The following is a 25,742-nucleotide window of genomic DNA, read 5'->3' as shown; positions in this document are numbered from 1 at the left end:
CAACGGCTATTTCCAAACTTTTCCTATAAATTAAGCATTCACACCTCATTTTTTCACACATCTATCTATCCAATTCATTCATTTTATTTATCTATCCAAATCACCTCACTTTTCCTAGAAAAATGTTTCTTTCCAATCATGGAAAATCCAAAGAGGAAGAATTGGTCCAATGAAGAAGAGGTAGCGCTTGTTGAAGCTTGGATGGAAAATTTGGAAGATTGTGAAATCGGATCCAATCAAAGAAACATGGAATTTTGGAATAAGGTGTACGATCAATTTATTCAGAGATGTCCTCTCGTCGTGAAGAATGGGCCGGGCGACAAATTAGGGCGGTCATGGTTCACTTCAAGAAAATAGGGCAAGCCACCTCGAAAGATCATAAATGTATCTTGGCGGCCGAACGCTCACTCCAATACCATTGTGTATTTGTTTGTGTTTGTTTGTGGCTGTCGTTTTGTATTTGTTTCTATTTGTTTGTGTTTTTTTGTATTAATTTGTTTGTGTTTGTTTGTGGTTGTCATTTTATATTTGTTTCTATTTGTTTGTGTTTTTTTGTATTAATTTGTTTATGTTTGTCTTAAATTTTCTTGTTTTATGTTGGTGAAATGAAATAAAGATATTGGATTCGAATATCTGAATTGAGATGATACAACCATGACAATGACAAGTCCATACACTGACTCCACACTCCATCTCATTGAAATATCACTGTTAATTCACATGAGAGATTCGAGTATCTATGAATCCATCAAGGTATCCAATTGGCAAACCATGCTTTTTTTCCCTATAAATACCAAGGTTAAATTAGTAGCTAGGCCAGCACCCCAACATCACTATCGTTAGAAATGGCTTCTTCCTCTAGGCAAGCCCTCGATCAGAGCTCCAAGCAACCAGCTGATGACCCGATGAGTGACCCGAGGTGTAAGTGCAACGATCCTGACAATTATAATCCAGATTGTGAGGTTTGTACAACATGATTTCAAAACCAACCAATAATGCAATATTGTATGTGCGATGCTGAAGGAAAAAAACCATTGTGCCACTATTGTATCAAGGGGGACCTTAAACTCCCAATACCCAAAGACCCAGGTCCGGTTCCATGCATTTGTGGGAAGGGCATTCAACCATGTCCCGATTGTGAGGCCAAAATAGATATCTCATTTTGGAGAGGATATAAAAATGTTTACGTGAACGCCCATGATTCGCCTGAGGCCACTCATGGGAACCAATGAAGATTGTGTTTGTCGTTTCATCATCGTTTATTTGTTGTTGGCTGTTATTGTTGTTAATTCTATATACTCGCTCTAGTCTTTAATTATAAATAGTGTGATTTCCTTTATATGTTTGTCGTCGTTCGTATTATAAAATACAATAAATTGTGTTGTGTTTACCATTTTAATACATTTCAACTATTAAAAAAATTACCAAACAACTTGAAAGACCGTTGGTGGAGAAAAAATATAGAATTTATAATTTAGGTAATAAAATTATTAATTCATATATAGTCAATATTGATCTTATATTAAAGATTTTTTTAAAATAAAACCAATGGTATAATTTTTATAAATATTTAAGCTATAATTATAACTTAACTATAACTTAATCTAATTTAGGCTTAATTTAATTAGGTATAACTGTATTACTCTCAGTACCACTGTAGCTTCAACACATATCACTCTCACTCTCATGACAGAAAATCACTTTTTCAGACCACAAAATTACTTTTCAGACCATATCTTACTCTCACTCTCACCATTGTACAATGATGACCTTATCAAGTCAAGTCCACGCCCTCAAGTCTTTTTTGTTTTGTTTTTTTTTTTTTTCTTCTTTCGGGTCTGGCCTCAGTTCCATTATCAAGTCAATGATCAATTTCAATGATACATCCACGAAATTCACAATGCAAAAACAAAAAAACAAAAAAGAAAAATAAAACCTTTCACAACCACCCACCCCAATATAAAATTCAACAAAAAACTGAGTGTGGTCCATCCATTCCCTCCTCTTTGGCATTATAAAATAACACAGACAGCCAGTACCACACCACACAACAAGAAGTACTCCACAACCACTAAGATTCCAAAAATTTAAACACAGTTTTGTTGTGTTGTGAATCACATGGCATCCCCTGCCACCTCTCTAGAGTTCACAGTACGGCGGAAGCAACCAGAATTGGTTGCCCCGGCCAAGCCCACACCCCGAGAGTTAAAACCTCTTTCTGACATCGACGACCAAGAAGGTCTTCGGTTTCAGATTCCGGTGATACAATTCTACCGCTACGATCCCTCCATGCAAGGGAGGGACCCTGTGAGCGTGATCCGCGAGGCGATCGCGGAGACGCTGGTGTTTTACTACCCGTTTGCGGGTAGGCTTCGGGAGGGGCCGGGGAGGAAGCTTGTGGTGGAGTGTACGGGTGAGGGTGTGATGTTCATTGAGGCTGATGCGGATGTTACGCTTGCCCAGTTTGGTGATGCTCTTCAGCCCCCATTTCCTTGCTTGGAGGAGCTGCTTTTTAATGTTCCTGGCTCTGATGGGGTTCTTAATTCCCCACTCTTGCTCATTCAGGTAATAAACTAGTTTTGCTGCTTAAAAGAGTCGGAAATGTTCTCGTTTTCTAAAACAAAATCTCACCACATAAAGGTATATTCTACCGTTTAAATATTGCATAACATATAATTATATTTTTAACTCTTAAATATTAATGACTTTAATTTTATACTATTAAAATATAAATTTTTCACTGTTAAATATGTTTGTATGGGATAACCAAAATCAATATTATTGTTGACAAAGTAAATTACCATATTTAAAGAGTACTCCAAATACTATAACTTTTTACTTTTCAGCTCTATATGGATTTGTATATATTTGATGTCTCTAGCATAACTTTAAAGTCACGGATATTTATACATATATGTATTTTTTTTAATACATGACCTAATTAACATGTGATAAAAAAATTAAAAATTAAAATATGTACGTATATTTGATGTATCTAGCATATGGAAAGAAACTTTTATGTTACGGATATCTATACATATATGTATTTTTTTAACACATGACCTAATTAACATGTAATGGACAAAAAAATAAAAATAAAAATAAAAATACGTACATGTACACCAATAATATGAAAGTTTTATTCATCAATTTTTATTTTCACTAACATCTCTTGTTCTTTCTTTAATTTATGATCTCTTAATGAATTAATTAATTCTAGCCTATATTAATACCTCTAATCTTTTATGTGTCATACTTAGCAAAATTGAAAAAATACTTTCTCATCATAGAATTTGAAGTATCTAAATGGTTATTATATTATTGTGGATATCTATTACATCATTTCTTTCTCGTTTATTACTTTTTGTTTTTGCAAAAATAATAAAATGAATTCTTTCCTTGTAAATTCCCCCGTCTGCTTTTCCTTCATGTTCTCTTCTTGTTGTCGTTTACTGCTTTCTCCTTTCTCCGTCTTACCTCCTATCATATGGCAGGGTTGAATAATATATTTTATATATTTTTAAATTTATAAGAAATAAAAAATATATTAGGATAAACTGTAAAATGAGAAGGACAAGGATAGTTTTCGAGAACCAGAAGTGATATAACCAAAAATAATGGGGTACAAATGGAAGCAATTTATTATGCATTGAGAAAATTTCCAAGTGTGATCGTTTTTCATATATATATATATATATATATGGGCTTCGAATGATAGATTCTTTATTTAATATTAAATGAGGGATTTTTATGTGGGTCCATATAAGTTATTTTGTGTTGATCTAAATTGTTTATTTTTACCTTTTTATTAATAGATTATCTTTATAAAAATTAGTCAAATTAAAAATTATTTACCTATCTAATTTTGATTAAATAAATAAATAGATATTTTTTATATATTATATATATATTTTTTAGATTAATAATTAGCAACAAGTTCAATCTATCTATGTCAAATAGCTGCTGAAAACGCTAAGAAGATGTTGGACTAATCAATGTCAAAGGTTTCAAAAGTCTTCCGACAACGTACATGATTAGCATGTGGGTTGGACTGTACGTTGAGTTACACCCACATATAACCGGTGGTTCACAGTTGTGATGTTGCCTTCAATTATATCTTCCACACATTTTTTTTTTACCACATTAATTAATTACATGATACAGGCAATTTATAGATTTTTTTGAATGGGCAATTTATAGGTTAGTTAAAAGCTAATCAGATCATGATCATGATCAATTAATCATATCACTAATTAGATCCATGATCATAATCAACTAATGTAGCTAAAAACATGGTCTTTCTAACATTGTTCTAGTGTTGAAAATGCACTCACGCACTTTTGATTGTTGTCGGAATGGACAGGTGACACGCCTCAAGTGCGGTGGTTTCATCTTCGCCCTACGTCTTAACCACACCATGAGTGATGCAGCAGGACTAGTCCAATTCATGACTGCCATCGGAGAGATAGCGCGTGGCGCACGCTCCCCCTCCATCTCACCTGTGTGGCAAAGGGAGAATCTCAATGCACGAGACCCACCACGCGTGACATGTACACACCATGAGTATGATGAAGTGCCAGACACTAAGGGCACTATAATTCCACTCGATGATATGGCTCACCGCTCTTTTTTCTTCAGATCCACAGAAATAGCTGCTATCCGTAGATTCGTCCCACCCCACCTACGCAAGTGTTCCACGTTTGAGATCCTCACCGCATGTCTCTGGCGTTGTCGTACCATATCTCTTCAGCAAGACCCAGATGAGGAAGTGCGTGTATTGTGCATTGTCAACGCACGTGCTAAATTCACTCCCCCATTGCCAGTTGGTTTTTACGGCAATGCTTTTGCCTTTCCCGTTGCACTCACAACGGCCGAAAAACTTTGCCATAACCCACTAGGGTATGCATTGGAATTAGTGAAGCAGGCTAAAGCTGATGTGACGCAAGAGTACATGCAGTCGTTAGCAGATCTTATGGTGATCAAGAACCGACCACACTTCACAGTGGTGGGTACTTACCTTGTGTCGGATGTGACACGTGCTGGCTTTGGAGAGGTGGACTTTGGGTGGGGCAAAGCAGCTTATGGTGGGCCAGCCAAGGGTGGGGTCGGAGCCATACCTGGAGTGGCCAGCTTTTACATACCATTTAGGGACAATAAAGGCGAAGATGGGATTGTGGTTCCGGTTTGCTTACCAGCCCCGGCTATGGAGAGATTTATCAAGGAACTAGATACCATGTTGACTGGGAATGATCAACAAGTTAGTCTTCAAAAATCCACTACTTTTATTACATCTTCCCTGTAATATAATTTCTATTGTATTGTGTGTACTCTTTTTGCTACAATAATATGTATGCTTACGTCACTTGGTTGTAAGAATTGGAATTATCCTTCAGAGGCTTTAGGTGAATGCACTTTATAATTTAATTAGAAAAAAACAATGTGTATGTTATATCTTTATCAATTATATATATGTCTTCACGTTAGACCATGTGCTATATGCTAAACTACTATGTTATATATGTACAGTTTAAATGTAATGCGGATGAACAGTAAATAAGCATGAATGCGGATGCAGACATGGTGCCGACACGGTATTGGCTGCAGCATACGAAATTGAGATGCGCTGCAGCCAGTTGATGATGTGTCGATACCGTGTCGGCACCATGTCTGCGCCCGCATCCATGCTTATTTACTATTTATCTGCATTTGAGTTTGCCCCTATATATGCATAACCATGAATTAATATGTCTGACAAAAAAAAACCCATGAATTAATATGCATTACTAAATTCATGTGGGTCTACTTTAGGATATGTCATCTTTCAAACTCTCATCTTTCCAATAATTATATTTTGACTATCAACTTAAATAACTCAATATATGGTTTAAATTTATAGAAATTTAGGATTAAATACCTAATATCAAAAGTTTTTCAGCAAAGCAATAAAACACTAATTTTTTTTAGTTAGGTACTAACTTAGAGCAAGACATTTTGGATTAGGTCACAAATCGGTTTTCTATACAATTGTGACTGTCGAAAAGTCACAGTTTTGACTGTTTCAAATTCATAAAAATTCAAAATTTATAAGGATTTAATACTTTTGGTTTAGACTTGAGGGATGAAGTCCTATAACATAGAAACTAAACATTAAAGTTTAATCCTTATAAATATTGAAAACAACAAATCAATAAAACAGTTATGACTGTTAGACAGTCACAGCTCGATATAACTATATTTTTTAAAGTTGGTACCTAAACTGAAATTTAGTATTTAAAATAAAATGACATAAACGTTGTGGTAGTTAAAATAAAAAAAATATTACAATTTGGTACTTAAAGTCAACGAACCTTTAAATTTACAATCTAAAAAACATATAAATATTATTATGTGTATGTTGAGGTGCTTGTTAGAGAAAAAGGTTACAGATTCCTTTCTGGAAATGCTTCTATAAAAAAATAATTTGCTCAATAGCGCTTCTTGTAGGAGTGCTCTTTTGTAATTTTTTTTTGTCAAATATATATCTCTCTTTCTATAAATACATTTGGAAGCGCTTCCCACAAATTACCTATCAATTAAGTGCTTCTTCAAGAAGCAATTGAAAGTATTTTTATAACCTAGAAAACGCTTAAATATTCTGCAAAATGCTACAAACAATATAGTGTTCCAAATATCATTAACTAGCTTGGACCTTTCCAGCTCTTTTTCCTTTATTTATTTATTTTGTTCTATTTTGACCTGATATTTTTTCTTCTGCTTTTTTTTCTTGGTCGCGGCATTTCTCCTTCTTTTTTAAATTTATGCTCTCTGAATGTATTATTTCTAGCCTATTTTAGTGCCTCTAATTTCTGAAGTGTCATATATAGTTAAAAAATTTGATGAAATAGTTTCTCCTCATAGAATTTAAAATCAAATATCTATATAATTTTATTTTGAGATTATTTATAATGTCATTTTTATGATTCGACTCTTGTTTATTCAAATTTTTTTTGCTAAAAAAATAAAAAAAGAAATTTTATATTTCTTTTCCTGTCTACTTCTCTCTCCCTTTCTCCTTTCTCCTTTCTCCCTCTTCTCTCCTCATCCCTACCAGACTTGGGTATGGCGGGGTTGGATTATTTTCTATTCTTAAGTTTAATTTTAAAAAATATAAAAATATATAGGTTTTTTTTTTTTAAACCCAAAATAACAAAATACATGATAACCCAACCTACTTTCAAAAACTGGTAATAATTTAGTCTACATTAATGAAAAAATGTGTTGGGCACAAAATCCAACGCATGTCACGTTTTTTTCTTTTCCATGATTTACATTAATATAGTCACTATTAACAGTGACTATGTTATTATAGTCACTGTCCAACAATGACTATACTCACTATGCGACAACACTATAAGAAAGGCATAAACATATACTTATATGTATACTCTTTGCCTTTTTTCTTATATAAACGTACATGTCAAAAGTTCATAAAATACAAAAAATCACCCTTATGAAGTCACATCAACTCTTGTTATATATGTTTGTCGTTGCAAAGTTCTTGTTGAACATGAACTATCGCTTCAGAGTTCCTGTTGAATAGTGGCTATCGGCACTGTGCAATGCCTTATGTGCATGCGCACTTACTGCCTTTTTTATTTTTTTGGTTAATTTGAGCATCTTTTTTTTTTTTTTTTTTTTAAAGGTGGGATTATTTATCTTAGGTGATCGAACCTTTTTAACATTTGAAAATATTAAGTGGTTTGATTATATATGTTAGGGGTGTAAACTGTGCTTTAAAATCATTTAAAGCACATTTGGCATGTCAATACAAGCTTATGAACCCGCATTTTTGAATTTTTTCAATTATTGACTTGACTTAAGCTATTTTGTTTGCAATGGTTCAAGTCAATAACATAAGTCAATAGCTATATGTTTTTTAATATTTTCTTATAGTCTCTTACAAATTAAAATTTTTAAGTTTATTTATTTCAAAAGTTATACCATTGAAATTATCTCAATGAGATCTTTAAAGTTAGCCTAATATTTAATATTTTTTAATAATTTAAATTAATACCCAAATTTAATAAAAAACCATAATTCATATAATAAAAATGGCTTATTACAACTTATGAACACTACAATAAGCGCAAGAGATGTAATACACAAATGTAGGGGATGAAATGTCGTGAAAATAACATGTGAGAGTGCACATATATATAGGATTTGTAAAAATGTTAAAGTGAAAAAAAAAAAAGGTTAGTACCAACAGTCAAAATTCAGACCGTTGGTGGCCAAAATTCAGATCGTTGGCCAATTAAATTTCAAAGTGTTCTGCTCCGGGTCCCACCTTGTCTCGGATCCAGGGATGTCAATTGGAAATAGCTGTGTCAATTTTTTGACTTAGCTATTGATAAGTTAGTTCAATAATAAATTATTGACCTCCTATTGCAAGCATTTTTTCTTCCACAATGTCAATATATTGAACTGACCTCCCCTATTGACCTTGCATTAATTGCACATGCTCTTACTTAAATATATGAGAGAAATGGTAAAATAAAAAGGCTAAATGTGATAAAAAAAAGAATGGATAGAGACGAAAACACTTTATTATAATTTTTAGGATATATATTTTAAAGCCCCAAGTAAACTCTTGTTGATTAAAGATAATATTTCAGGAAAAGTCTTAAAAGTGTCATTATCATCGCAAAAAGACACCTATATATATATATATGAGGAGTACTCTAAAACTAACTAATTAGTAAGTTAATACGAAACTAACCATGCTTTTAGGCCCACTACATAACTAATCTCATAATCCGAACTGTCCATTTTTTAGTCATACTTCAAAGATCATCATTGTAAAAAATCAACAACATTAGAAATCATTTAGTCATCTAATTGTGATCAAATAAATAGACGATCACTATTTTCGATAAAAGCATATAAATAATGGTTACCATAATCAAATGGCTAAATGACTTCCGATTTTGGAGATTTTTTATACAGATGATCTTTTAAGTAGGGTCTAAAAAATGTATGGTTCGGATTTTGAAATTACATTATGCAGTGGGCCTAAAATGGTGGTTAGCTTTGTATTAACTTGCTAACTAGTTAATTTTAGAGCATTCTTGTATATATATATATATATATTTTTTTCTTTCTCGACTACTAATTCACAACAACTCAACAAGTGTTATTTTAAAATAACAGCTGAAAATGTTTACAATAATGATATTGATTCTTACAAGAATGGATAGAGATGGAAACACTTTATTATAATTTTTAGGATATATATTTTAAATCCCCAAGTAACACTACAACAAATATGGCGAAAGGCCTCTATTTTTTGCACCCATAGATGAGAGGGTGCCTATTGACAAATGAGGTGGTCACTAATACTTATTGTTAGTGATTGCTATGTTTATGGTGGAGATAATAGTTGCCTTAGAACCCACTAATTTGTAAGATAGTTGATTTTTTGGTAATTCCATAAACATAGTAACCAAATTGGGAGATTGGTGGGATAATTTTTCTTTTCCCACCCCTAACCGAAACTAAATTTGTAATGGTGGCTGTGCACAAGGCCTCTTTTCTTTGAAACTGAAGTTTAGAAAGTGACAATTGACATTTTGGGTTTAGGGATGAATTTATAAAATATTTCACTAAAATTATTTTTCTATGAATTTATAAAAGTGTTTGTTTTAAAAAGAAATGCTTTTATAAATTGGTTTAAGGTTTTATTTTGATAAAATAAATGTTTATATTTTAAATGAGTTTTTGGTCTAGTTGGATAAGGCTCGGGACTACGAGCATGTAGACACGAAGAAGATGTGAAAAGGAGTTACGACCATCAAGTTTCGGGTATTTTAAGTTAAAGGGCAATTTAGTAAATTCGTCAGATAGGGTTTGTTTATAAAGACCTAACTTCAGCATTTTTCTTCTCAATTTACTCCTGAAGTAGCCTCACACCCCCTTCTCTTTCTCTCTCTTCTTTATCCGTTGCCGTGAGCTCTCTCCGACCATCTCTTCGTTGTCCAGCAGCCAACGCCGGCGACATGGACCTCAATCAACTAGTCTCTTCCTTCTCTCTCTATCCCTGCCTTTTGGTTGCTCAACATCCCAATGAAAACATAGATTCACACCAAACCTGATCCGGCCTTCTTCTCCGATAAGTCACTAGTTCCGGCGACCTCTTTACGTCGAGTTGGTCCCAAAATCTTCCCCTAGGCGAGTTGAGTTCAATAGTGTAAACACCGCCCATTCAGACGCCGCACATGGTCGTTCGAAACCCAAACACCCACGACCTTCCTCTGCCGATTATGGAGAGCATTAAAAACTATTCCAACATCACTACTGAGCAACCTCCATTCAGGTTTCTATTTCAAGTCAGCCCGATCAGGATTTTTTTATTTTTTTTTTTATTTTTTTTTCCATTTTTCAAATCAAAACATTAATTTCTCTGACACATTTTATATTTGTTAATTTGTTTGCAGAGGAAGATGCCAAGAACTCACCCTTTTTTCAAAGGCACAAAAGGAATATGAAGTTTTAGATTTTGCTATCCCTCCCAAATTCTTAGTTGTTTATTGTTTTTATCTAATTTTATCTGATTGCTTAGGTGTGTATATTTTGAGGCGAGATGGCTGATATCAACACATATAGTTTTGTCTAATTTTATTTATGAGGTAAGCTCAATATCTTTTCTATCTATTTTAACTGTCCAAGAGTAGTAAGAACAATTGTTTATCCTCATGTTTCTAAAAAGGCCGGGCAAGAAAGATTGTTGGTATTATCTACATCCACACTACTTATGTCCAAGTAATTTGGATGTTGTATATGGCATAGAGTGCAAACTACGGATTATATAGATTTCTCACTTACATTATGTATATTGTGATTTAATTTCTTAGTCTTCGTTAGCTATGTTTGATCAATTATTTTAAAATGATGGTTTTAATAAATCATTTTCATGATCTGAATTCGATCATTAGGTAACAATAACTATAGTACTTTGAGTTGGAAAGCATGTGAGGAGGAGTACTCGAAGAACTGCTCTTGCTCTGTATATGCCAAAGCAGATGTGGTGAGGGGGTGGTGCATGACATGGTATGGGGATTTAGTAGATAAAAAGGACTTTTGCTAAGGGAGGCCAAGATTTATACATTGTGTATATTGTGATTTAATTTGTACATACGTGTTGATGCACTTGAGTTTGGTATTCTCTTTTCAAATCTAATTTTTCTAAGAACTAAAAAAATATCTAAATGATTATTTTAATAATTGTTAGTAGGTTTATGCTTACTTCTGTAGCCTAATGCTCACGATCATGGTCCAAAAGCTGTTTCAGAACACATGCTTACTTGCTGCATTAAAGGATCACCTTCAAGTTTATCATCTTTGTATGTCTGGTGTTTTCTTTTTGTCTATACATACTTAGTGTTGGAAAAAAAAATTGTTGTAAGATGTTGGAATCTCGTTATTTTCTTAGTCCATTGTACAAATCAATCATATAAATATCTAGATGCAAATAAAAATTAATTTGAAATTTCTCTTCTATTGATGGAATATGCAGACAAACATGATATGGTTGTTTCTTATCTACACTAGGGGCTAGGAATTTTAAATCAGAAATTAAGTTCTCTGTGCACTTTGAAGTTTCTTCTTTGTTGGTAGTCTAGTGGACACTCTCAGAAAGTAGACAAGTTAAGGTTGGTTTATGGGGGAGGAATAGAAAAATGGAAGCATGGAGGTTGTGGGAATTGATTAAGAAATGCAGGTAGGGGAGTTGTTGGGGAAAATAATGATGGGAGATGACTAAAGAAGTGGGAAAGTGATTATAAAAAGGGAAAGAGGAAGATATTAAAGAAATGTGTAAGAGGCATCAGCAAGGAGAATAACATGGGCTGATTAAAGAAAGAGGAAAAATATAGGAATTAGATGAAACAGGGGGTTGGCTCTGGAGGTCCAGACCTCATGGGAGAGGTCCGGTCTTCATGGTAAAGCTGGGAGCTGCTGGAGGTGCTGGAGGTCCGGTCCTCAGCTTCATGGCTTCAATGGTGAGTTTCTGGAGGTCCGGTCTTCAAACTTCGAATCCACTTCTTGTCCTACATCAATATGGAACATTCAACATTGCATGGTTTATATATTGGTGTATATATATTTGTGTATATATTTGTGTAGATTTTAAATGATGCACAATGACTAAGTATTGTTGTTGGTTAATTCTATAAGTACAACAAAAAAGTTTGTAACGTTTATCAATAAATTTAACAGATATGCACTCTATGACTTGTAAATGGTGTTCTTGAAGCTAAGGGAGTTACTACTGAAGCAGCAACAAATCAAGAGAATAAAGCTGCATGCTTAAGGTACACTCTTGATAATTATCAGGGCATTCATATATTTATTTTGGTGATACAATTAAAGAAATTTCTTTTTGTAGTTCTATGAGATTGATGGTATTGAAGGATCTTGAGTTTGTGAAGGGGGATCTTGAAAGGGATGATATTAATGGTGAAAGCTTGGTCATTATTTTGTGAAAACTGGCAGGGTATCTACGTATTTTGTAGTGGGTTTGGCCGGAGCTGTTGCATGACCAAGTTTAATTGTTTTAGATTCTTCTAGTTGTAAGAATGTTGAAGAAAACTGATAAAATGATTTGTATTTTAGGGTTCAACTGATATCATCCCTTTTCAGATTCAAGTATGAAAAGGGATTTAGGGTTCAACTGATAAAATGATTTGTATTTTATGATGTGTAATGCAAGTTACTTTCGGTTCAAGTATGCGTTTTCAGATTTTATGAGCAGTTTATTAATTAGTAGTGTTCATTTGAGGTTACATGAAAATTCATTACTATTAATTAGTAAGCATTTTTTTTCGCATGGTGGAGGACATTTAATTATTAAAACCAAATCAGAAACTAATACCAAGAAGGTGGGAATGCAACAAACAACTGTTGGAATTAGTGAGCTACCGAACCCACTTTTAACAAGATAGTAGAAGAATCCATGACATATCATTATTTAATAATATCAATCCTCCACCAATATAGCAACCCCATTAGATATGGTGAAAAATTGAAACCAACTAACTGTAGCATTGGTGAGGAGCATTCTTGCAGACTGTCATGACAGGTTTTGGCAGAAGCTTCCACCATTCCTACATTTGGGTGGCCTTAGATTCCTTGCCACCCCAACACCAATCTCCAACATGCTCTATGGTGACAGCAGGGTGGCAATGAGCAATACAAACTAACAATAGTGGCAGTTGCATCTATTCCTACAAAAAAAAAAAATTGGTGAGCTTTGCTAGATATTGTTGTAGTGTAAACTCTTGTTCATTAAAGATAATATTTCTGGAAAGTCTTAAACGTTTCATTATCATCGCAAAAAGACACCTATATATATATACATTTTCTTTCTCAATTATTAATTCACAACAACTCAACAAGTGTCATTTTAAAATAACAGCTGAAAATGTTTACAATAATGATATTGAGTCTTACAAAACAATGGATAGAGATGGAAACACTTTATTATAATTTTTAGGATATATATTTTAAAGCCCCAAGTAAACTCTTGTTGATTAAAGATAATATTTCTGGAAAAGTCTTAAACGTGTCATTATCATCGCAAAAAGACACCTCTATATATATATATATACATTTTCTTTCTCGATTATTAATTCACAACAACTCAACAAGTGTCATTTTAAAATAACAGCTGAAAATGTTTACAATAATGATATTGATTCTTACAAAAGAATGGATAGAGATGGAAACACTTTATTATAATTTTTAGGATATATATTTTAAAGCCCCAAGTAAACTCTTGTTGATTAAAGATAATATTTCTGGAAAAGTCTTAAACGTGTTATTATCATCGCAAAAAGACACCTCTATATATATATATACATTTTCTTTCTCGATTATTAATTCACAACAACTCAGCAAGTGTCATTTAAAAATAAAATGACAGCTGAAAATGTTTACAAAAATGATATTGATTCTTATTAATTCTTCATTAGGTCAAAGGTTCAAGGGTTGGTAATACTCCAAATGAAAACTAAAGTATTGGTCATAGGTTCGAAGAATCTTCCATGAACGTGTATGGCATGTGGGTTGAGGCGTGAATCACACAAATAATATTGTTTACATTTATGATGTCGCCTTCAGTTATCATCTTCCACACATTTGCTTATACCACATTAATTATTTGCATGAAATAAGTAATATAAGAAATATGAAGTAAGCGGAAACAATAAGTGATTAAACTTTGTACCAAAAAAAAAAAGTGATTGATGAGATGATAGAATGGTAGTAACTTTTCAGTAATCAAAAGTCTTCTAACCTCTCCCGCTTTTTAGTTTACGTACTGCTAAAATTTCAAACCCTGAATAAATATGACTGTTTTTTTTTTTGTTGGAAAGTGCATTGACTTGTATTAAGGCTATAGGCCAAAGCACCACCCTCCTCAATAAGGGAAATGAGCAACCAAGTCATTACAATCAAGAAAGTGTTGGGCAACTAAGTGTGCCACCTTATTACATAATCTAGAAAAAAAACTTATCTATAATAGGGATAGAGGCTGATTTGGCATTCCATGTGATATGTTTTTTCTTAAAATTTGAGAAAGTTTTATGTGATAAAATATAAGAACATATGTGCCATTATGCTATTGGATTGAGATACCAAATCAACCATATTTTTGTTACAGATAAAATTATGGTGGAGTGTACGGGTGAGGGTGTGATGTTCATTGAGGCTGATGCGGATGTGACACTTGCCCACTTTGGTGATGCTCTTCAGCCCCCATTTCCTTGCTTGGAGGAGCTGCTTCTTAATGTTCCTGGCTCTGTTGGGGTTCTTAATTCTCCATTCTTGCTCATTTAGGTAATTAACTAGTTTTGCAGCTTAAAAGAGTCGGAATTAAATATTTAAATGTTCTCTTTTTTCTAAAACAAAATCTCACAACATAACGTTAAATTCTACTGTTTAATCATTGTATGACATATAAATACTTTTTTAGTCTTTGAATATTAACGAGTTTAATTTTAATGTAAACTATTAAAAACACCCTGTTTTGATATACATTAATTCAAACCTCTAATCTTTATTAAACTATTTCAAAACCCCCTGTTAACACTTAATATCTCTGTAAACCCCCTAGTCAACTTCTAATAAGAAAAGTTTGACTTTAATTTTTTTAAATATACCAGGTTTACCCCTGTTTTGTTTTCCTACATCAACAACATTAATTACCGTACCGTTTTTTTAGTTATCCCTGTTCTTGCGCTTGCGATGTTCATCGTGAGCTTGAATCTTCATCATCGTGAGCTTGAATCTTCATCGTGAGTTTCTTCATCTTCATATGCGATTCTCTTCGTGCGATTCGTGAGCTTGAGATCGGATTCTGCGGGGTGTTTTCTGTGATCGGGGGAGGTCTTCATCGGATTTTGGAGTAATTGAATCTGCGCGAGCTTGTTATCGGATTGTTCGGGGTGTTGTGATCGGATTGTTCTGATTGTGATCGGGAGGTTTTCATCGGAGCTTAGTAGACCAAATTTGATTACTGTGAGTTCTTGTAAATTTCAATTGATTTACAATTTCTGTGTGTGATTTAGTTACAATTTGTTTGAGTGATTCAGTTTCAATTTCTGGGAGTAATTTAGTTACAGCTTTAGTGGTTGAATTTAGGTTTGTTGATTTATTTAGATGTAATATCAACTTAGTCAATTGATATCAAAACCTTAAAGAGAATAATTCAGTTTCACTGTAGGAATTATGTTGAAATTCAGTTTCAGTGTACCAATTATGTTGAAATTCAGTTTCAGTGTAGCAATTTTGTGGAAATTCTGTTTCACTGTAGGAATTATGTTGAAATTCAGTTTCAGTGTAGCAATTCTGTGGAAATTCAGTTTCAGTTACACTTGTGTTTTTTCTTTGTTTGTTTTATTTTAAGTCAGAAATTGAAACTGATATTGCCTAAACTTATTAAGAGATTGAATTGCAATACTGATTATGTTGTTCTGTTTTAACAGTTTCAATTGATTTTATTTTGTTAGTCAGTGTTTACTTACCTTTTTGTTTTATGTTTTCTTATCATGTAGCTTAATGGATGTTGGTGTGATTTCAAGAGTTACTTGTGACAGTAAGTCAGTTCTTTTGTCATTGTTTTCCGGTGTTACCTATGAATGGATTTGTAGTGAAGTAATAAAGAGATTCAATCATTTGAAGGCAGGGCAATTTAGGTTATCTTAGTCTTTACCGGATCTTGAAAGTTGCAAATTGGAATGTGATATGGATGTTCACTTGATGTTAGCTTCTTTGCCTTTGTTTAAACTTTCATATGTTGATATACTTGTGAATCACGATGGTGTTCTTGTTGAGTATGTTGCTTGTAGTGCTCCTAGTACATCATCTAAAGATACAAGTGCTAGTGAAGTCTCTTATACAAGAAAGAAAGGTGCAAGTTGTTCATCTTCTGAAGACTTTGAGAGTTTGATTGATCCGAATCAGTATTTAGGTGATTTTGGAACTGCTGAAACTAAAAGTTATCTATCGAAAGAGTGGGAAGGTTATATTGATCATGTTGGACAAAAATTTGAGGGCGGTGTAGCTGAATTTCGTTTGAAATTGGTGAAATATGCTGTTCAGATGGGATTCAAATTTGTATATGCGAAGAATGACAAAGATCGGATTATAGCTGAATGTTTTGAGAAGAATTCACACGGTTGTAAATGGCGTGTGTATGCAGTGTTATGTAGAGCAAATGGATTTTGCTATATTCGTACTATGAATAATCAGCATACATGCCGTGGAGTTGTTCGTGAGACTAAAGGTAAGATGATGAGTTCACGAATTGTATCATCAATTGTGAAAGATGAGCTTCGTTTGAAGCCATCTTTGAGACCTATTGACATTGTGCAGGAACTGAAACTGAACTATGGTTTGGATATCAGTTATCAAAATGCATGGAAAGGTAAAGAGATGGCAAAGCTTCTTGTTCATGGTGATGAGGAGGCCTCTTTTCAAAAGTTAGCTTGGTACGTTGAAGCTGTGAAGATTTCAAATCCAGGCACACATTGTGTTTTACAGTTGGATGAGTCAAGTGGTCGGTTTCAGAGATTTTTCATTTCATATTCTGCATGTATTCAAGGATATAGATGGTGTCTTCCCATGGTTCATGTTGATGGAACTTTTTTGAAAGGGAAGTATTTGGGTCATTTGCTTGCTGCAAATGGAAGGGATGGTGATAAAGGTACGTCTTTTTTTTTTAGTTGCAGTTGTTTATTGATTTCGTTGCTTCCTTCCTCGATTTTTAAGGGTAAATCCCTATTTGTGATCCAATCTCCTCCTAGGGTATAGAATGGGCTTGGTGGAGGCATTATGTTAGGGTTTAGCTACGGGATTTTGGGCGGAGCCCAAAATCTCGTAGCTAAACCCTAACATAAATGCCGACAAACCAGGTATTTTTAATATTGAAACTTTTAATTGACTTAATTATATATGGCTCTAAAGATATTAATTCAGTTCAGTGTAGGAATTTTTTGGTAGATCAGTTTCAGTGTACCAATTCTGTGGAAATTCAGTTTCAGTCTAATATGGCAGTGAAAGTTAAAAAATAGAAAGATTGAGTTTATTTGACTTGGTTACAGTTACAGTTCAGTAAATTATCATATTTTATTCTTTTGCTTTATTAGTTACACTTCGGCTTTTTCTTTGTTTGTTTTATTTATTTTTCTGTAGGTATATTTCCTCTTGCTTATGCTATTGTGGATTCTGAGTCTGAAGACAATTGGACTTGGTTTTTTGAAAATTTGTATCAAGTTTTGGCACCCCAAGGTCGTACAGTTACATTCATTTCAGATCGTAATCCTGGCTTGTTAGAAGGTGTTAACCGTATTTTTCCTTCCTCACCTCATGCATATTGTTATTTTCATTTGGTAGGAAATTTGAAAAATAAGTTGCCTGTGAAAGTAGTTGGTAAATATTTGAGAGAACGTGTTGTGAATTTATTCATGAAATGTGCATATGCGCCAACGGTTGAGATTTTTTACAAACATTTGGCTGATTTGGAAAAAGAAGGGCATGACAATGCTAAGAAATTCTTAGAGAGCATTCCGTTTGAACATTGGGCGTGTGCTTTTTTTAAAGGTAATCGGTATGGGGTTATGGCAAATGGCTTATCTGAGTCTTTTAATTTTTGGATCCTAAAGTTTCGTTCATTGCCCATATTTGAAATGGTTGATGGTATTAGAGTTCAAATAATGGAAACTATGGACAAAAGAAGGACTGAGGCTAGTAGTTGGCATAATGTTCTTTGTCCTAAAATGGATGAGATGTTGAGGAAGTATATGGAAGTGGGTAGGCATTGGAAGATTGCCCGATCATATGATTCTGTTTATGAGGTGTTCGGTCCACATTCTGTTTTAGTTGATTTGAACTCCAACTTTTGTACTTGTCGTAGATGGAAAATTGAAGGGTTCCCTTGTGCTCATGCTCTTGTAGCAATTCAAAGAGAGGGTAAAAATGTCTATGATTACATTGAAGACGAATTTAAATCTGGTTACTATAGGAATTCCTATGCAGCTGCAATTCTTCCCATTCCTGATATTGAGATATCTGCTTATGATGCTTCTGATTTTGTTATTCCTCCTTTTACAAAGAGGCCTCCTGGAAGACCAAGATCAACGAGGTATAAGTCTATTGGAGCCAGTTCAAGATCTATTAAATGTGGTAGATGTGGTAAAGTTGATGGCCATAATAAGAAAACATGTACTGCTCCTTTGAGGAATTGATTTCTTTGTTTTTGTAGTTTAGTTTCAGTTTATGAAATTGAATTTTTAAGGATTTCTTGGAATTATTACATTGAATTGGATTGATGATTCTCGAAATTTTGATTATGTAGTCCTGTATTCTTGGATTTTGGAATTTTCAAATGGAATCTGTTTGGTTTTCTTGTTTTTAGTATTATTTTCGAAGGTGAAACTGTTTTGATATAGTTTCAGTTGAATATTTTGTATTATTAGGGATTTTGGTTTATGATTGTAGTTGAATGTTATTATCTGACTTATGATACAATTATTATATTCCAGTTGATAGCTTATTAACAATGAGACTGTTCATTCTCTTGAAACTGAAAAGACGTAACCTCTTTCTCTGAACATGGCAACTGAAACTGTTTTTTAAGTGAAACTGTATTGTAAGTGAAACTGTTTTGCAAGTGAAATTGTTTTTCAAGAGAAACTGTTTTGTAAAAGTTGACAAGTGCGTTGGTGTTATTGCGAGTTTTTTTGGTCCTACAAGCAAAGTTGACAATATTTAAATACAGTTTCAGTTAATTTTAGTGTCCAATTTTAGTTATTGTTTAACAGTTACACTAACTTAATGACCAAGAAGTTTTTTTTTTTTAAAGTGAAATTGTTTAGACATTACAAAAATTACAGAAATAAAAGAACTATTTATATACAAGTAATAAATTTAAGAAATTAGATCAATGTTTGAATTTAGCGAAAAATTACAGAAATAAACCAACTACTTATATACAAGTCAAAAATATAAAAGTCTCGACATTTTATCAATGTTTGAATTTCGCCATGATATGATCAAACTTGTTGTTGGCTTCTGGTCTCTTAACTTTTTTGCCCAATATGTTCAACCAGCTAAGTGGATGATCCATGAACTTCTTCAGGACTTGTATTTTGAATTTCTGCACATCTGTCTTTGTGAAAGGGTTCTTAAATGGAGCTCCCCTTTGAATTTGCTCTGTGTAGTACATGACTAGGAATCCACAATCATTTCTGCAATAGACAAGTTACAATTACAGTCAAACTTACAGTTACAGTCATTCCTTTATTCTGAAATATATATTTGCACTTTTTAAAATATGTAATAATACTTACGTTCCCGATTTTTGCTGGGGACAGTTGTTGTCATCTTCAATTGGCATTTCAATGTTGTGTTCCAACAGCCAAGTCAATGTTACTTTCTCATCCTCATTCAGTTGCACTTGATATAAGTCATCTAGTTTCTGTTGATTTGCCTGGTTTAGGGAAATTGGACCTGTTTGTTTCACTAGATTCTGCCTCCTTGTCCCTTTAGCTAAATCTTGTGCAGCATTCTTTTTGGATTCTGTGAGGAATTGATCCACGTAATCTTTCTGCATGTTTAAGACAACATATGTCAGTGTAACTGAATGAATCATATGTTAGTGTAATTTAATGTTAATATACATTTTGTTTGTTTCTTACCAAATACTTTGCATTTTCAAAGCATACATCACTTCCGTTCACAATCCTTGATCTGAGGGAATTGAAATGCGTCCACTTTCTATTCTTCAAGTCAAGCATAAGTAGTGTGAAGTGGCTCTTTTTTGTAGATAGCATAGGAAACAGGAATTTGTCATATTTTGGCAAGCGTTGCAACAATTCTTTCAAAAGGAATCCAGCGATGCCATTGTCGTTTTTCTCTTCCAAAAATCTCTGATGTTTTCAAGAAAAATAGATTTGAATTTGATAAAGCATACATATACACATTTAGAATTAATAGTAGAAATAAATAATGCAGTTTCAGTTCTTACCCAGGCATAAGTACTGAAAATGAATGTACCACTTTCTTGTAGCTCTTCTTGCAATAAGTGATTATATGAGTCGACAACCTATGTTTTGTGATGAATTTCAATGTTAGAAATTAGTATTTTAAGGTATAAGAAGTATAGAAGAATGAAATTGAGCATGTGTTACTTTCATGCTTTTATCTTACAGTATTTGCCACATCATGCTCTTTGATCAACTGGTCCACATCCTCGCGTGATACTGTCCATCCAGGTTTACCACACCAAAAGAATCACTGTTTGATAAAGAAAACAATTTCAGTTACAGTATAAATTCAATTGCAGTGTGAAGATTCAGTTTCAGTCTAGTATTGCAGTGAAACTTCATATGTAAAAAGATGGAGTTTATTTGACTTACTCAAATTCAGCTTCTTTCCAGTAATATATGATTTGTGCTTTCAATTCAGGTTCCATCATCTTGTACACTGCACATCTGCCCCATGGGATTTTTCTCCTCTTTTGATCTACTACTGCTGAATCAACAGTTGCAGTGGTTTCAACAGTTTCAGTGGTTTGAGTGTTGTCGAGTTCCTCAACATCATCAGGACCCACTTGTGAAATTGGCATTGCAACTTCGGCAGTTTTGATGGTGGTCCTTGTCTTTTTCTTTCCACAGTCATAATCGAATTCAGGGTACTCCAACTTCTTCCTCTTTCTTTGTTTCATCCGTAATATTGCTGACAGGTTTTGGATGAAATGCTTATTTGATATCTTTAATGCCTGGCAGGGAGTTTCAGGAGTATTCTTTTCCTTCAAGAACTCTACCTCTTTGATGAGTTCGTTCTTGATGTGGATTATTTCACTTTGGATGTCTTCTAGGTTCTTGATCTGAAGCTCTAGGCTGCAGTTCTCAGTCGCTATTGCCAAAAGGTCATTACTCATTCCCTTCACTTGTTCATTCAATCCATTTACATGTTCATTTAGAGATGCATTTGTAGCATGCAACATTTGCATCTGAAATTCAACTTCAGAATTTTGTTGTTTTTCAATTTGCAACATGTGCTTCAGTTCTTCATTTTCTCTATTTTTTTCCTGTAACTGTTCACGAAGTTTGTCAGCTTCCTCTTTCAGCATGTTGAATTGATGTTTTATATCATTCCTTTCTCGTGTAAGCTCCTCATTCTCAGTCATTTCTTCTGCCAGCATTTCTTGAGTCGATATTCTTTGATATTCGACTCCATGTGGAACTTTAATTTGCCTATAATTTTCTTCCCTTTCTCTCAGATAATGATCTTCCAATGAGCCAACAATGTCTCGAAAAACATCATTGCCGCCTGTCTGGTCTCCACCTTCGACATCTTCATTTTCAGTTGCAGCATCAGATTCAGTTTCAGTTGCACTGCTGTCAGACTCATTCCCTTCTTCTTCATTTTCATCTTCTTCTTCTACAGGTTCATCCTCATCTTTCTTTTCCTCTTGTTTTTTGTTGTCATTTTTCCCCTTTGCAGTGTCATCCACTTGTTCTTCCTCATCAGATTCAGTTTCTGGAGGTCCACCTTGCTCTTCTTCCTCATCCTCACTTCCTTCCTCATCATTGCTTTTTCCCTCATCCTCCTCGTCAGATTCAGTTTCAGTGTGTCCACCCTGCTGTTCTTCCTCATCGTCACTTCCTTCCTCACCATCGCTTTTTCCCTCATCTTTCTCTGCAGCCTCATCCAGTACTTTGTGTTTCTTTTTTGGACCCTCTTGGTTTGTATTTCTTCGCCGGATCCTTAAGTTCTTTCTTGCCATCTGCATAGTTGCAATATAAGGTATTGCAATAATAGTTACAATACAATAATTTCAGATTCAGTATAGATAATGTTTTTTTCACTTACCATTTGTACTAATGACATGTCTTCTTCAAAATCATCATCATCATCATCCTCATTACTACTGTCAACATCTTCTTCTGCAAACTGCACATTTACATTAGTGTTAGTATCATTGAGAAAACAGTTTCAGTATATTAATAATACAATTACAGCTTAATTAGAATAGAAATTTTTACCTTTATATCTGCAAGTTTTGTCTTTCTCAAAGCTGCAATCAATTTCAACAAGTCCCACTTTACAATTGTTGGACTCATGTTTTCTCTTCCTTCTATTGGTTTTATAACTCTAGTTTTCTCACAAAACCAATACTGTGAAGATACAATAAATAAAGATATAGTTACAATCATATCAACATATTGTAAAATAATGTTAATAAAAAACAGAAAAATGTAATTACGTACCAAAATCATTATAACACATCCACTGACAGAACTGCCCTGTGGACTATTCCTCAAATTATTTCTCAAGAAATCTCTTATGGCTCTTGCCCATGCAAACGATTTCATTTTCTTGATGTTTTCTATCGGGGAGACTAAATTCCATGCAAGTGTGTACCCCGAATTTGCAAAGAAGATGATAGTTAACATCAAGATAACAATCAGCCTCACCACATCATCCGTTCTGTCTGCTTGAAGGGCTTTTGTAAGAGCATTTTCAGCTTCTTTTTTGGTCACTCTTATGTCTTCACTGAAATATCTCTTTACAAAACTTGAATCACATCTTGTGCAACCATAGTTGTCGATTTGTACTTCCTTTCCATGACTTGGCAACCCAAACATCTGTGCAACATCTTCAACTTCAATTGCTTCAAATCTTCCCCCAATTTTGAATTTGTGTGTTCTTGTGTCATACAAGCTGAGGATTTGGTGGATCTGCTGGTCTGATTTCCTGTGCTCTTTCTTTGTTATTAATCCTATGTTGCAGGCATCGAAAAAAGTCCAAAAAGGAGTCTGTTTTAACTTGGCCAGATGCTTCTGCTGTAGACTAGGCTTGATGCTTTCGAGGATATTCAAAAAGCTCACCAGGTTAGATCGATATTGTATACCTGGATTCCTTTTAGCCTCCTTCGCTGGTGATTTTTTCTGACTCTATAAATGTTTAAACAGTTACACTTATTAGGATATGCTATGAATTGAAACATGTCAAGGTATACTCAAACATAAGAAACATGTCCAGGTACATTTCCTAGTCCCATATTCAGTTACATTGCATTTATAGTAAAGTAAAGTAAACATGTGCAAATGGATAATTATGGTGAAACTGTTTATGTGTAAATGGATAATTATAGTGAATTTATAGCAAGTGAATTTATATCAAGAACAATTATGTGCTTGAAATTAGCTCAGTCAAATGATGAAACCATATTACATTATGCAACTTAGTGAAACTGTTTTCTCCTACACTAAGTGAAACTGTTTCCTCCTACACTAAGTGAAACTGTTTTCTCCTACACTAAGTGAAACTGTTTCCTCCTACACTAAGTGAAACTGTTTTCTCCTACACTAAGTGAAACTGTTTTCTCCTACACTAAGTGAAACTGTTTCCTCCTAGACTAAGTGAAACTGTTTCCTCCTAGACCTTGTTATAGTTACATAAATTTGTGCAACTTGCATAAACTAGGTGAAACTACATCAGTCAAATCACGAAACCATATTACATTATGCAACTTAGTGAAACTGTTTCCTCCTACACCAAGTGAAACTATTTCCTCCTACACAAAGTGTAACTGTTCTTATTTAGAAATTGAGTTGCAATTGTTTTTTGTCGTTTTACCTTATGTTTCGGTGCTTTGTTTTGTTTTGTTGCTTGCTTCCCCTTTGCCATTTTTTAAACCCTGCAATTTTGAAAGTAGTCACAGTTATTAGAATATACTAGTGACCTTGCTGAAAGTAGTCACAGTTTTAGAACCCTACAAATTTGCATAAGAAACACAAATTCAATTCAAATATAGTTACATTAGTACACTTACCCAGAATATCCACAAATTTTTATGTCCCAGAATACCGAGAAGAAAATTATGTACACTTACCTTTTCTGCAAAAATTCTTTATGTTTGTTGTCGATTTTGGTTTCTTCAGCTAATATATGTGTTGGTTTGTAGGAGAAGGAGTAGATTTCGGAATGAGAAATCGTGGGGGGTGAGTGGCGGAAGTTGAAGAGTGAGTGGGTTCTGAAACTGTTTTCGGAGGGGGGAGTGGGTTCTGAAACTGCTTTCGTGATGGAATCAGAAATCGTGGGGGGGGGGGGAGTTGGGGGAAGTTCAGAGGGAGTGGATTCTGAAACTGATTTCGCAATGGAATGAGAAATCGTGGTGGGGAGAAGTGGGGAAGGTTGAAGGGGGATGGGTTCTGAAACTGTTTTCGTGGGGGGCAGTGGGTCTGAAACTCTTTCAGTGATGGAATGAGAAATCTTGGAGGGGGGAGTGGGGAAGGTTGAAGGGGGATGGGTTCTGAAACTGTTTTCGTGGGGGGGGGGGAGTCGGTTCCAAAATTTTTTCTAATGGAAGGAGAAATCTTGGAGGAGGGAGTATGGAAAATTGAAATGGGTCTGAAACTGTTCGTGGGAGAGAGGGTCTGAAACTGTTCGTGGGAGAGATCGTGGGATATTTTCGTGAGGTGGGTTGGGCTGCTGGGGGGTTTTGGGCTTCCAGCTGTCCTGTGGACTTGCTTGGGTGCGGTTTGTTTGTGGGCTTCTGGCAATTTGTGGGCTTGGTTGCAGTTTCTATGGGATTGGTTGCGGGCTGTGGGCTGTGGGCTGTGGGCTTGGTTAATGGCATAGACGTAAATTCTAGTAATAATGAAGCCTAAACTATTGGTAGGATGTGTTTAGGGTGCGGCTGGTGTGTTGGGTAATGGCTGGGTGCGGCAACAAATTTTTTCCTATAGTTGGGTGGTATAAATTACGGACTGTTAATTTTATACTACTAGAATATAAACTTTTCACGTACCGTTAAGTATGTTTGTATGAGATAGATAATATCAACAGCCACTATATTAGTGTTGACAAAGTTAATTACCATATTTAAAGAGTACTCCAATAATACTATAACTATAATTTTGCTTTTGAGCTCTTTATGGATTTATATATATTTGATGTACGTGTCTAGCATATGGAAAGAAACTTTTATGTTAAGAGTGTATACATATATTTATGTTTTTTCAGACATTCTCTAATTAACATGTGATGAGAAAAAAGAAAAAATAAAAAAATGTACCTATACACCAGTAATATAAAATTTCTATTTATCAATTTTTTTTCCACTGACATCTCTTGTTCTTTTTGAAATTTATGATCTCTTAATGAATTAATTCTAGCCTAGCTATATTGATACCTCT

The 25,742-nt window shown here is 34.1% G+C and overlaps 2 protein-coding genes across 2 annotated transcripts; both read left to right on the top strand.

Moving 5' to 3' along the window:
- The first annotated feature begins 2,039 nt into the window (after window positions 1-2,039).
- On the top strand, window positions 2,040-5,483 carry LOC147293118 (benzyl alcohol O-benzoyltransferase-like). The gene is made up of 2 exons (XM_086231401.1): window positions 2,040-2,565; window positions 4,364-5,483. The coding sequence occupies exons 1-2, from the start codon at window positions 2,119-2,121 to the stop codon at window positions 5,300-5,302; spliced, it is 1,386 nt and encodes a 461-aa protein (XP_086087527.1). The 5' UTR covers window positions 2,040-2,118; the 3' UTR covers window positions 5,303-5,483.
- A 10,795-nt stretch (window positions 5,484-16,278) lies between these two features.
- LOC147293117 (protein FAR1-RELATED SEQUENCE 4-like) lies at window positions 16,279-18,779 on the top strand. The gene is made up of 2 exons (XM_086231006.1): window positions 16,279-17,239; window positions 17,728-18,779. The coding sequence occupies exons 1-2, from the start codon at window positions 16,279-16,281 to the stop codon at window positions 18,777-18,779; spliced, it is 2,013 nt and encodes a 670-aa protein (XP_086087132.1).
- The last annotated feature ends 6,963 nt before the right edge of the window (window positions 18,780-25,742 follow it).

Source organism: Dryas octopetala, chromosome 2, assembly GCF_963921425.1.
Source record: "Dryas octopetala chromosome 2, drDryOcto1.1, whole genome shotgun sequence".
Lineage (NCBI taxonomy): Eukaryota > Viridiplantae > Streptophyta > Magnoliopsida > Rosales > Rosaceae > Dryas > Dryas octopetala.
Note: the sequence above shows the minus strand (reverse complement) of the source record. Positions and strands in the feature narration are given on the sequence as shown.